Raw genomic sequence first — 15,019 nt, 5'->3', positions numbered from 1 at the left:
GGCACTGTGAACCAGAGTAATTTAATTCCAAAGTCAATGATTTAAGGTATATTTCTGCACATCACAGACACGCTTAGATGTCTACAAAATAAATTCAAATGAATATTTACTTTAGAGAAATTCACTGAGGTCAACAAAAAGAATCAGTATTTTCTCTATGTGTTCATCTAGTTAACAATCATTTACTGAGTATAACTACATGCAAGAAAATCAAGTTTCTACTGAAGTCTTCCATGATTTTTTTCTTGAGTTTATACTCTACTATAAAGATCTTTTATCATTACTACTGATTTCCTCAAAGCCTCATTTCCTTAAAAAAAAAAAAAAAAATCAGACTATCAGGCATTTCAATGTCTATACCTTTGAAATGTGGACCACAACTGTCCCTGAAATTTGGTTCATAATAAAAGAGAACTATAGCTCATATTCCAGTTTCTTTTTAGAACAAATCCAAGTTATTTAATTTAAATATAACAATCATCATCAGGTAAGTGCTTCTTTGGACAAATAAATAAAATTCAATACTTTCATCATTTTGAGTCATATATATGACTATTTCATACTATTTACATAATTATGAATATTACTTTGACCTTCATTAAACCTTACTGTGCCAGGGGAACACGTCTTTAAACAAATCAAGTTTCTCATTTTCTTAACTTAAAAAAAAATCTAATTTGTGCACCTACCTGAAACAACCCACACATTTATTTACCAAAGATAACTCATAAGAAAAGTTTATTTAGAAAGTTCTGTGTTGTTAAAAGTTCATAAATGCTGTATGTTTCTTTATTTGGCAACATGCTATATGCTATTAGAAAATTAATTTTCCTTGAATATACAAATAATTTAAATAAGATTTAAATAAATTAAGAGTAAGTAAAAATTCACTCAGAAGCTAGTAACTAAAGGTAAAGGTATAAAGTAAACTGATTTCTATAAAGCACTTTACTATAATAATTAACAGGGTGGAAACAACCCAGGTTTCCATTGACAGATGAATGAATAAAAGAAATGTGGTATATATATTTAGCATTAAAAAGGAAGGAAATTCTGACACATGAGATAACATGCATGAACCTTAAAGACATTGTGCTAAGCGGAATAAATGAGTCACAAAAGGCCAAACAGTGCATAAGGTACCTAGAGAAATTAAATTCATAGAGACAGAAAGTAGAACAGTGGTTGCCAGGGGCTGGGGAGAAAGGAGAATAGGAAATTATTATTTAATGGGTAGAGTTTCAGTTCAGAAAAATGAAAACAGTTCTGGAGATGGATAGTGGTGATGATCATACAACAATCAATGTGAATGTACTTAATGCCAGAGAACTGTACACCAAAAAGTGATTAAAATGATATACTTCATTATACGGTGTAATAAAAAAATACAGTGAATGTTTAAATTAAAAATTTATTACAGTAAAAGACATATTGACATTAACCCCCCTCAAAATACTCCCCCTCGTTCCAAACACTCATCCCATGGTTCTTGCCACTTTCTGAAGCAGTTCTGGAAGTCCTCTTTTATGAGTGTCTTCAGTTGCGCTGTTGTGGCTGCCTCGATGTCCTGAATCATTTTAACTTTGGGGAAGAGCCAGAAGTCACAGGGTGCTAGATCCAGTGAACAAAGTGGATGAGGACGCACCGTAATGTTTTTATTTGACAGAAACTGCCATACCACAAGTGCTGTGCGACATGGGCCATTGTCATGATGGAGGATGAAGTAAAGATATGAAACAGGACTTCCAGGACTGCTGCAGAAAGTGGCAAGAACGATGGGATAAGTGTTTTCGAAGCGAGGGGGAGTATTTTGAGTGGAATTAATGGCAATATGTCTTTTACTGTAATACATTTTTTAAAAAATTTAAACATTTACTGTATTTTGTAATCATACGTTGAATGTGTATTTTTTTCCCCCAATAAAAAAATAATAAATAAAAACTGCTATTACAAAATACAGGAATTTAAATCAGAAGTGAAATCAGATATGCCTGGGCATCTGCTGAACCTCTACCTTCATTACCATTAACCGTAAAGGACAGTTACTTGATGACGCCTCCAAAATAGAATCAGAGCAAATTTCCCCCATTAGTTAGGATGTCACATGTTGGATAGCATACTAGGATGAGAGTAGGTGACGGGATGGATACTAAACACTCTTTGTAAGGCACTAAAAATCTATTTAATTCCACCATTTTCAAAAGAGTAATGGAGTTGGTTAGCCTAAAATATGGGTCCCCAGACCTTATTTTGGGAGTTGGTGGTGGGGAAGAGAATTGACCATTTCTCTGAAATCCTATGATAGGTGTGGCAAGGCATGATTCTGGTCACCGGTCCAAAGATGACACACTGGCATTTAGAATTGCCTAGCTCTTTCAATCATTTACAAATCTGGTAAATATTTATTAGGTAAATCTGTGTCAGGTACCACATTAGGTATTTATGGATGAACAAAATAAACTCCTAACCCTCAAAAATCTATTAGTATCAAATATATAACAATAAGCAAAATCTGAATAAAAATTACAGCAATCATAATTTCAAAACTCAAAGTTTCTAAAATAATTTTACCCAACTTTGCAAAAGTCAAAATGTAGTTAGTGTTGAGTATATAAACCACTCCCAAACAAACAACAAATAGACAATTTCATATTATAATTGTGTTCCTATTTCTCTCTGTGATCAAAAATATTTCTCTTCTAGCCTAGTACATACTATACATATTTATATATTTGACCTTGATGTGCAAATATCTTTTTCAGGGATTAGTGCTTAAAAAACACTTTTAAAACATTTTCCCGTGTCACTTTCGTTACGTTAATATATAATACTTACTGGGCTGCTCCTTCCCTGAGAAGATTATCGTTATTAAGCAGTAACCGAACATCTGCAAAACAAACATTATCTTTTATATATTACTATTTTTCTATGTTTGAAATTCCTGTGTAAAGAATGCAGGTTATTTTGGTCATGTAATAACACCCCCACCCCGCAACGGAGGAAGATCAAATAATCACTCTGATGGCTCAAATAAGTACAAAAACACACCATGGTATTAATTTTAAAGTTGATTAGGAAATAGAAGAGGAAATGAAATGGAAATACAAGTTATTTTATACCCTTCATAGTCAAGGTAGGCAGACTGAAACACATCTCCAAGAACTAAGACGGAGACAAGTGATACTAAGGAAGGTATGCTGAGATGTGCAGCAGGCTTAGTGCTGTGCCTCGAGTTTGACGGTGCTGTAACGAGTTCAAGTGCATGTGCTCCGCAGAGAAGGGATTCAACCAGAACCCGCTTGTGAACAGAGTGCAGATTCTTCAGACAGCACATGTTCAAACAAAAGATGAATGTATTTAGTTTGATGTGGTAGCTGCTTTAATAATCTCACTTTTGTTGATTCTTAATTTTGTCCTAATTTTAGATAGATTATTATGTAGACATGTGCCTATTAATCATTCATACATAATTTTAAAGATAATACTTATTGGAAAACCCAAGCACTATGTAAAACATAAAAGAAAAAAAAATCACATAATTTCACCGAAAAGAACCAAATTTCTACAGTCGTTTTGGTATATTTTCTGTTATTATTTTTCCTATGCACTTAGCTGTTTTACATAGTTGCTACCACAAAGTACATCCAACAATTTTTTCACTAAATGAAAGTAACACAAAGCATCTCTCATTAAGAAACTGGTTTAATATAATACAGTCTATAGTTTTTATGAAAAATGTAAAATTGGACAGCCATTAAACATAATGTACTGTATTTCCCCGAAAATAAGTCCTAGCCTTTTACAAGACCTAGGACTAAAAAATAAAAACTACCCAGTTTTATATTAATTGTATTATATTATACCCGATCTTACATAAGACTGGTATTATTTTGTATTTTGTGTATTGTATTTTGTGTACTGTATTGTATTTTGTGTATTGTAGTGTATTTTGTGTATCGTTGTGTATCTGTATCTGTATAGTATTGTATTATACCCGGTCTTATATTATAGTAAAATAAGACCGGTCTTATATTAATTTTTGCTCCAAAAGACACATTAGAGCTGACTATCTGGCTACATCTTATTTTTGGGGAAACATAGTATGTCATAAGTACATTATATTCTAGCCACTACAAAATCCAGACTGATGAAAATTTTCCTATAGTTCAGAAAACACAGATTTTTCTACATATTCTTCTTAACTTAGTTATTTTGGTTATGTAATTTATTCTTCAGAAAGAGTGCTTGATATATCCAGTCTTAGTGTTATGAGTAAACACTCACCATTAAACACCTCGTTAAATTCTCCAGGAGGGGCATGAATGATGAACTTTGCTGCTATACGCACCTAAAATAGAAATGAAGATATAAATGTTCCATAGCACAGGCCTCAGCTAAAATAAAAAAAAAAGTACAAAATTATGCTATTCTAAAGTTCTACTGAAAATGACTTAAGAAAAATTTAGGGATAGTGACACTTCTTCATTCAAACACCTTAAATTTATTACTTTTTAAAAATTAGCTTATTATTGTTTTAATCATTTAGTATAATCACAATTATAGGCTGAATGTAGATTTAAAAATACAAAATATATAAAAGACTCAAATAACAACATAACTTTACACCTTAGGGAATTAGAAAAAGAACAAATGAAACCCAAAGTTAGTAGGAAGAAATAACAAAAATTAAAACAGAAATAAATTATATAGAGACTAAAAAGACAATAAGAGAGGAAACTAAGAGCTGGTTCTTTGAAAGGATAAAAACTGACAAGCCTTTACTAGCTTCACCAAGAAAAAAAAAAAGACACAAAATCAGAAATGAAAGAGGAGCTGTCACAAATCATACCACAGAAATAGAAAGAATTATGAGACTACAATAAACAATTATAATACCTGCAAACAAATCGGACAACCTAGAAGAAAAGGGTAACTCCTAGAAACATACAACCTGCCAAGAATGAATTATGAAGAAATGGAAAATCTGAACAGACCAATTAAAAGTAAGGAGATTGAATCAGTAATCAAGGCCCTCCTAAAAAACAATAGTTCAGGCTTCACTAACAAATTCTACCAAAAGTTCAAAGAAAAATTAATACAAATCCTTCTCAAACTCTTCCAAAACCAGAAGAGGAGGAAAGTCTTCTAAGCTTTTATGAGGTTAACGTTACAAGGGTGCCACAAGAACAGAAAATTATAGTCCAATATCCCTAATGAACATAGACACAAAAATCCTCAACAAAATATTAGCAAACTGAATTCAGCAACACATTAAAAGGATCACATACCAAGACCAAGTGGGATTTTTGTCAGAATGCAAGGATGGTTCAACACCTGTAAATCCGTCAGTGATACACCATATTAACAACATAAAGGATGAACATCATATGATCATCTCAATAGATACAGAAGAAATACCTGCCTGACAAAGTTTAACATCCATTTATGACAAAAACTTTCAACAAAGCAGTTAAAGAGAGAATGTACCTCAACAAAGTAAAGATAATATATGACAAGCCCACAGCTAACATCACACCTCAAAGGTAAAAATCTCAAAGATTTTCCTCTAAATTCAGGAACAAAACAAGAATGCCCACACTCACTACTTTTATTCAATATACTCATAGTACTGGAAGTCCTAGCCACAGGAATCAGATAAAAACAAAAACAAAAAAAGAAACAAACAAATAAAAGATATCCAAATTCGAAAGGAAGAAGTAAAACTCACTTTTTGCAGGTGACGTATTATATATAGAAAACCCTCAAGACTCCATCAAAAAACTTAAAACTAATAAATGAATTTTGTAAAGTTACAGGATATAAAAATCAATACACAAAAATCATTTTTAAGAACAAACTATCACAAAGAGAAATTAAGAAACAACCCCATTTAAAATTACACCAAAAAGAATGAAATAATTGTAACCAAGGATGTAAAATACCTGTATACTGAAAACTACAAGACATGAATGAAATTAAAATATAAATAAAGGGAAAGCTGTTCTGTGCTCATGGATAGGAAAAATCAATATAGTTAAAATATCCATGCTACCCAAAGCAATCTACAAATTCAGTACCATCCAAATCAACATTCCAACGACATATTTCACAGAAATAGAATAAATAAACCTAAAATCTGTAAAGAATCACAAAGACCCCACATAGCCAAAGCAATCTTGAGAAAGAAGAACAAAGCTGAAAGCTCCCTGATTTCAAAATATATTACAAAAAAACCCACACTAATTAAAATAGTATGGTACTGGCAAAAAAAAAAAAAGAAAAAAAAAAGACACACAGATCAATGAATGGAATACAGATCCCAGAAATAAACCCATAGGTATATGGTCAATTTATGGCAAAGGAGCCAAGAATATACACTGGGGAAAGGACAGTCTTTTCAATAAATGGTGTTTGGAAAACTGGACAGCCACACGAAAAGAATGAAACTCGATCACTATCTTACACCATGCATAAAAATTAACTCAAAATATAAAACCTAAAACCATAAAACTTCTAGAAGAAGAGATAGGTGGTAAGCTCCTTGACATAGGTCTTGGCAGTAATTTTTTAAATCAGACTCCAAAAGCAAAAGCAACAAAAAACAAAAATGCACAAGTGGGACCACATCAAACTAAAAGCTTCCAACCAAGAAAGGAAATCATCAACAAAGAGAAAAGGCAACCTACAGAACGGGAGAAAATATTTGCAAATCATATAGCTGATAAGGGGTTAATATTCAAAACATATGAAGAACTCATACAACTCAATAGCAAAACTCCCAATCTGATTAAAAAATGGGCAGAAAATCTGAATAGACGTTTTCTCAGACATACAGATGGCCAATCAGTACATGAAAAGATACTCTACATCATTAATCATCAAAGAAATGCAAATCAAGACCACAATGAACATCACCTCTGTTAGAATGGCTATTATCAAAAAGACAAGAAATAACTGTTGGCAGGAATGTAAATTGGTGCAGCCACTATGGAAAACAATATGGAGGTTCCTCTAGAAATGGAACTACCATATGATTCAGCAACTCCACTTCTAGGTATTTATCTGAAGAAAATGAAAACACTAACTCAAAAACATATCTGTACCCCCACATTAATTGCAGCATTAATTACAATAGCCAAAGTATTATGAAAACAAGAGTCCGGCAAGGGATGGATGAATAAACTGTGACACACAAATACACACACACACACACACATACACACACACTAGACTATTATTCAGCCATCAAACAGAATGAAATATTGCTATTTGTGACAACATAGATGGACTTTGAGGACATTATGCTAAGCGAAATAAGTCAGACAGAGAAAGACAAATGCCTCAGATCCTTTCTATGTGATGTCTAAACCAACCAACCCACCCACCCAGCCACCCACCAACCCACCCACCAACCACCCAACCACCCAACCAACCAAAAAACCCAAGCTGCCAAACTCATAGAGAACAAACGTGGTTGCCAGAAGTTGAGGGTGGAGGGGAGGTAGGAGAAAAAGAAAAAAATACATAAATAATTTAATGCATTTAAGAATCCAAAGCACACACGCACCCTCTCATATATAATTTGCTTTTTAGTGTGTGTGTGTAACACACACACACAACACACACACACACATCAGCAATTTTTTCCTTTAAACTAAAATGGGAAAAAAATATCAAGGAAATCTGTATGCGTGAAGAAGATGCACTTAGGTATAATGAAGAAAACATATTTATGTGTCTCAAATTAGTGAAAAATATAGAAAGGACGAGGGGAAGAACGGCCTTCCCCACTTCTTCTTAGGAAATTTTAGTTCAAAGGTAAGAGATAAAATATCAACAGATGTACTGAGAGATATATTTAAGAGAATAAAGGCTATATTTACGAAAGAGATTAATCACTAATTAAATTGTATCTGAGAAGTTAAGTGGTATGCCTCATATTACAGTTTAGTGAAGAAGTCTTGAGTATTTATGATAGTTTTCTAACCACTACACAGCAACCTCTGACTAAGTTCAGACCGTATTCCTGAAAGTGTAGTCCCTAAACAAGCAGTTTCAGTGATTTTGTCCAAAATGCACAATTATGGGCCCCACAGACTCTGGAAATGCGGCTCTGAAAACACCATATACACAAGCTTTCCAGGTGATTTTTAAATGCATATTCATGTGTTTGCTGAATTAAGAGACAATCCTAGGCAAAAAGAAAACCTTGACTTATTTTCATCTTTCCCACTTTACTAGCACTGTCAATTCTCTGATGTGGAAACTAAAAATAATGGAAAGAAAAGACTTATACAAGGTCTGACAACTAAGTTCGTGAACTTGCTGCACTGATGTTGCTAACCTTTTTTGATATCAGAGGGATTATTTATTATGAATTTGTACCAACTGGACAAACAATTAACCAAGTTTACTATTTGGAAGTGCTGAAAAGGCTGCATGAAAAAGTTAGATGATCTGAACTTTTCACCAACAATTCATGGCTCTTGCATCATGACAATGCACCAGCTCACAGGGCACTGTCTGGGAGGGAGTTTTTAGCCAGTAAACAAGTAACTGTATTGGAACACCCTCCCTACTCACCTGATCTGGCCCCCAAAGACTTCTTTCTTTACTCAAAGGAAATATTGAAAGGAAGACATTTGGGTGACATTCAGGACATAAAGAGTAATACGATGACAGCTCTGATGGCCATTCCAGAAAGAGTTCCAAAATTGCTTTGAAGGGTGGACTAGGTGCTGGCGTCGGTACATAGCTTCCCAAGGGGAGTACTTCGAAGGTGACCACAGTGATATTCAGCAGTGAGGTATGCAGCTTTTTCTAGGATGAGTTCGCGAACTTAATTCTCCAACCTCATATATGTTTGTATATATATGGGGGTGCCAAAAAAAATGTATACAAGTGGACACTTTGCTCAACATTGCTTAAGCAGTAGTTTGGCATAATTACAAGTGTCTGGACGCTGATGGTCACCACTTTGAGCACTTCCTGTAATTGCAGAAGTCAAACGTAACTTGTATTCATCTTTTGTTATTGGCATACATCACGTTCTTCTGTGTGAATTTTATTGGGTAACTATGTGTCTTTTCCAGGGCCCATCAGCTCCAAGTGAAGTTGTCGTCCTTCCACCTAGTTGTGGAGGGCACAGCTCAGCTCCAATCCCAGTCCCCATTTTCAATCTAGTTGCGGGATATGCAGCCCACCATCCCATGTGGGAATCCAACCGGCAACCTTGTTGTTAAGAGCACGCGCTCTAATCAACTGAGCTGACTGGCCGCCCATTGAGTATTACAATTTTAATACAGTTTCCTACCTTAAAATGTGTATATTTTTTTGGCCTCTGTATGTTGTGTGTGTATGCATCTAAGTACACACGTAGTTTTCAGAAGACAGATGAAAGATGTTCCTCGGTAGAGGCCACACACGAGTATGTGACAAAGCCTTAAAAAGGTTAGAAAATGTCAGTTCAAAGAAACAAGCCTTTATAGTCTAGAACTCTCAAGTTTTAAGCAAAATCTATGATTGTTGTTAGATACCACTGAAAAATAACAATTAAGATGATAACAAAAGTGGGATAATTGACATTAGTGTTTGCCAAGCACTCTACATGGATATAACTCTTCACAACAACCTTATGAGGTGGTTACTATTATATTTGCACGTTTTTCAGATGAGGTAACTGAAGCAGAAGCTAAGTAACTGACTCCTGAATCTACTTTTATTCACTACGTTATGCTGCTTCTCAGATTTAAAAGTTTTGGTGGAATGGGTAAAACCCAGCCACCAAAAGATGAATCTGGCAGAATGTAACAGTCTAGCCAACAAACAACTGTCTCAATATAAATGAACTCCAGGTTTTCTTATACCCAGTATTTAAGAAAGAAAGAACACACCAAGTCTACACAAATTATTCCAGAAAACAGAAGTGAAGAGAACACCTTCCAACTCATTTTAAAGAATAGCACCATCCTATACCAAAGACTAAAATAATTCAAGAAACACAACTGTAAAAAAATAGTATAATCAGAGTTACTTTAAAACGAAGTAGGAGCTGCCATCCCAGAGGAACTGCTTGGCACTTACGCCTCAAATCTTTGGAACATTAAAACAGGGCAAAATAACCTTTGGACTGGGCCTAAAGCAACACTGTATGCCAAACAACTACATGTAAAGATAACACGAAAGCAGATATGACTACAGGACTGAAAATTAAAAACACTGTTTAGAATTCGCCACTATGTTAGCTTATCTGCACCAATAGAAATGCCTTCCATTGATATGATTGTTCCCCTTCCCTCTTATAAATACCTCCTGCCTTTGTCTCCTAATTGGGAACATCACACTATTTGGGTTTCTGCCTGAATCAGTGCTTCCCAAATAGCTATTCTTTTTTGATCTCAAATAAATGCTTGTTGCTTCTCACTTTTGTCTTTTATTTTTAGATTACCACAATTCAAAGACCCAAATCTCTCATGAACAAAGATGCAAAATTCTTCAATAAAATATTAGCAAGTCGAAATCTAGCAATAATATATAGAAAGGATAACACAGCATAACTAAATAGTTTTTCCTGGAAATGTAGGGCTGTTTCAATATTTAAAAATGAATAAATGCAATTCACAATTATCAACTAATTAAAGATGAATATCCACTGATCATTTCAATAGAAGCCGAAAAATTATTTGATATTCAACATCTAATCATGATGAATACTCTTAGCAAGCTAGGAAGAGAATGTCCTTAATTCGATTAAAGGTATTTACAAAGAAACCTATAACTAACATAACCCTTAATGGCCAAGGACTAAAGGCTTTACCTCTAAACTCAGGAATAAGACAAGAATGTCTATCCTCACTACTTATTCAACATCCTACTAAGGTCTTAGTGCAGTAAGATAAGAAAAAGAAATCAAAGGAATTTCACAGCTAAAGTAAAACTTTCTATTTGCAGACAACATGATTGTTTACACACACAAAAAACCCCCAAGGAAGTGAAAAAAAAATGACCTAGGTATAAAGTTAACAAAGTAAGTGCAGAGGCAGTATACTGAAAACTACACAAAACACTGATGAAAGAAATCAAAGAAGGGCTAAATAAATGGAGAGATATGTTAAAAATATAATTCCGGACTGGAAGATTCAGTATCATAAAGGTAATTTCCCCCAAACTATTCTATAGAGTCATTGTAAGCCCAATCAAAATCCCAGCAGGAGTTTTTCAATATATACCAACAAGCTGATTCTAACATTGATATGTTTCCTACGTTATTTTTCCATGTTTGACAAATGCAATGAATGCAGATTATTTTGGCCATGCATTAAGACCTCTTCTGCTCAAATGCAAGCGAGATCAAAAAATCACTCTGATGCCCAAAATAACACACACACATTAATACACACTATGCTATTAAAAAAAGTGAGATTTGGGGTAGGCTATAAAGAGAGGAAATGAATTATGTTACTTCATACCCTTAATAATATATGCAAAGTAGTAAAGGCAAATGAACTACAATAGCCAAAACAATTCTGAAAAAGAACAAAGTTGAAGAATTCATACTACCTGATTTTAAGACTTACTATATAAATCTACAGTCATTAAGACAGTACTAGTGAAGGGATACACAATGGAACACAACTGAGAGTTCAAACACACGTGCACACATACGTGCGGCCAAAAGTTTTGACAAACATGCAAAGACAATTAAAAGGAGAAAAGATACCTTTTCAACAAGTGATATTCAAACAATTAGATATCCCTTAGCAAAAAAATATATCTCAATCTAAACTTCACACCTTATTAAAATATTACCATAGCTATATATGTAAAACAGAAAACTTAAAAACAAAAAAGGAAACAAGAAAATCTTCATGACGTAGGGTTAGGCAAAAAAGTCTTAGATATGTTACTAAAACTACGATCCTTGCTAACCCAGTATACAACAGTTTGGCAATATCTTAAGAACTTAAGCACACAGAATAATAGCACAACTCCACTCCCAGGTTATCTATCCTAGAAAAATGCAAATCTATTTTCAGTTGCTCAAGACTGAAGACAACTCACAATCCGAATGTCCACAAATGTGTATATGAATAAATGATGGTGTTCTACACAATGGGATACGACGCAGCAAAGGAAAGAAACAAATTAGGAATACCTGCAACAACTTGGATAACTCTCAAAAGCCTTATGCTGAATGAAAGAAAACAGTCTCAAAATGGTACACAGTAATGATATATATCACCATTTATATGACATTCTCAAATAAGCAATATCACAGCAATGGAGAACAGATCCATAGTTGCCAGGGTCTGGAGGAGAGGTGGGGCGGGGTGTGAATACAAAGGGAGAAAAGAGGGAGAGTGAAAATGAGGAAATTCTTTTTGGGTGACAGAACGACATTTTATCTAGATTTTGGTAATGGTTACATGAATCTACACAGTTGAAAATTATCAGAAAAAGGGCGGGGATACTATTAATATGTTAATTAAAATGTGTTTTATGTGTATTCAAATTATTTTCTTCTAAAATACTTAAGAGGACCATTAAAATTAAAAGGCAAAACATAAAGAATAACTCTGAAGCAGGCAAGGTTATAGAAAAATAGTGTATGCTAAACATAACACTGGAATCTTATGTGAAAGTCTTAATCTCCTTCTCTCTCCCCCCTTCCTTCCTATTGAGGTAAGGAGTTGTTAGAAAGCATTTAAAACAAAGTCTTAATCACTACTAGAGGCAACAAATAAAATTGTGGTAACCTGCTGATGAATTTATCAAATGCTTCTTTTGAAAACTTGTAGAATTTTGAGGTAATTTTTTAATATTCCTAATGACTTACACACTACCTATAAAACTGGCAAAAATTAAAGTACTGATAGCAAGCAGTACACACACAGCATATTTAGTGATGTGACTAAGTAGTTGAGTTTTAAAAATATTAGTTGTTTCCAAAACAGGCACATGCCATTTAGAATTTTAGTCAGTTCTAAAACAAAAATGATCTCCATTTTTATCCTACTGGTAATTGCCATTGCTATTACACTAAATGCACGCGTTAAGCAAAGGAGGTGATAGACTGCTCACAATATTCAAAGCAAATGGTGGGTCAAAAGTACCACTAGGGTTGGAAGGTCATGGAAGCAGTCTGGCTGAAAACCCCAACCACAAGCTGATTATACCAGCTATGCCTGAAGTATTCTAATCTGGTTTTTGAAAATGTCACCAGAGAAGAAGAATCTGATGTTTGTACTTATGTGCTAGAGAAAAGAAAGTCTGTCCAACAGTAAAGGCTTACTTGTCTTCCTAAAAAATTGTTCAGTCATCAAGATATTTTCTAAACTCTGCTATCGACTCATTATTTCCCTACATCCATCCGTCCTAGCCAACTTTTTGTTTAATTTTAAATCCAAGGAAAAGAGTTAACAAGAAGATGTCCCAAGAGTAGACGAATTTCTGAAAATAACTCAAAACATATTTCCTCAAAGTTTCTCTAGCACACATAGAGCTATACTCTATTTACCCCTGGGAATATTATAGTTTTTTTCAGTTAGAGCCCAGTGAATTATTAGATACATTCCTAGGCCCACTGCTAATTATTCTGCACTAACCACCATCTTCTTTCATGTGATACTCGAAATCAAGTCCTTCTAAATTGGAGTCAGATTCAGATAAGAGTTATTACTATTATTGTACTTCTAAACTGCAATTCTAAATTGGAGGGGGGCGTGGTTTTGTTGGGAAAGTGTAGCTAGCCGGAGATTAACTCTTTCTTATCTGTTAGTCATTGGCAGCTGACAGGTATGCCTTATAACAATTGCACACCAAGAAGTATAATTTTAAAAAGTTAACCTTATTAATGTTGAACTTAATTTATTAATCCGGGCTAAAAGCTGAAAGCACTGTATTTCTTTTCTTCTATTTGGGTCCAAACGTTATTTTATATAAGACATACAAAAGATAAACATAGCATAAAAAGTATGTCCCATTCTGTTGTGCTTCTTGTAAAACAGCAGACAATACAAGTGACTGTTAATATAAAGTTACTTACACATAAAATAGTGTATGCAAAACAATATCCAAAATGTTAGTATAGCCCTGAGTATAGCCCTGAGGAAAAAAAAAATTCTTCCCATCAACTGCCTGAGATAAGACAAAAGTATTTACTCACTGTTGAACTTTATTTTTGTACTTTTTCTTATGTGCTTAAAAAAAACATTCTACAATTCAAAAAACAGATTAAATAATGATAATGACAAAGTAAGAATAAAATAAGAATCCAGAGTCCATATTAATGTAAATGAACGAACAAATGGAAGAAAAAGGGAAAGTATTTTGTTATAGTAGAATTTCAACTAATAAACAGAAGGAATGACTGAATTAGAAAAGCACCTATGGATGCTAAAATTGTTGGATAGAAGTTATGAGAAAACAACAGTAGACTCACATGGTCTGAAAGTATCTTTCCACAAGCCATTTAATTACAAAGGGATAAACAGTAATTTTACCATGAGGAAACCTGCCATGTACCACATTGACTAAATGATGGGTTATCCTAAGTAACAGGTCTCCTGAGAGGGTATAGCCGAGGACACAACATCACTTCTGGGATACTCCTGCCAAAAATTCATAGGCTGAATCTACTCTTGAGGAAATGTTAAACAAACTGAAATTAAGAGGCAGTCTACAAATTACTAGTCTGTACTCTTCAAAGTGTTAAGGTCTGGAAAGACAAACAATGCTGAGAAACCGTTCCAGATCAAAGAAGACCAGAGACACTACAACACAATTCTGTATGATCCTGGGCTGGATCCTGGACCAGCAGTTGGTGAAATGTGAACAGGGTCTGCAGATTAGATAATAGCATTTAATGAATGTTTAATTTGTTGATTTTGATAATTGTGCTGTGGTTATGTAAGAGAAATCCTTAAACATAGTCAAATAGAGGGCCGGCCAGGTGGCTCAGGCGGTTAGAGCTCCATGCTCCTAACGCCGAGGCTGCCAGTTTGATTCCCACATGGGCCAG

General features: G+C 34.2%; 1 protein-coding gene across 1 annotated transcript in view; it reads right to left on the bottom strand.

Annotated features, from left to right (window-relative positions):
• The window catches only part of CAPZA2 (capping actin protein of muscle Z-line subunit alpha 2), a 47,766-nt gene that overhangs the window by 20,694 nt on the left and 12,053 nt on the right, over window positions 1-15,019 (bottom strand). The window contains exons 2-3 of the mRNA XM_081038662.1: window positions 4,285-4,348; window positions 2,836-2,887 (exon numbers count right to left, since the gene is read on the bottom strand). Of these exons, the coding sequence (XP_080894788.1) occupies window positions 2,836-2,887; window positions 4,285-4,348 (116 nt within the window). The remainder of the gene's footprint in view (window positions 1-2,835; window positions 2,888-4,284; window positions 4,349-15,019) is intronic.

This window comes from Rhinolophus hipposideros, assembly GCF_964194185.1.
Source record: "Rhinolophus hipposideros genome assembly, chromosome: 25".
NCBI classification, from domain to species: domain Eukaryota; kingdom Metazoa; phylum Chordata; class Mammalia; order Chiroptera; family Rhinolophidae; genus Rhinolophus; species Rhinolophus hipposideros.
Note: the sequence above shows the minus strand (reverse complement) of the source record. Positions and strands in the feature narration are given on the sequence as shown.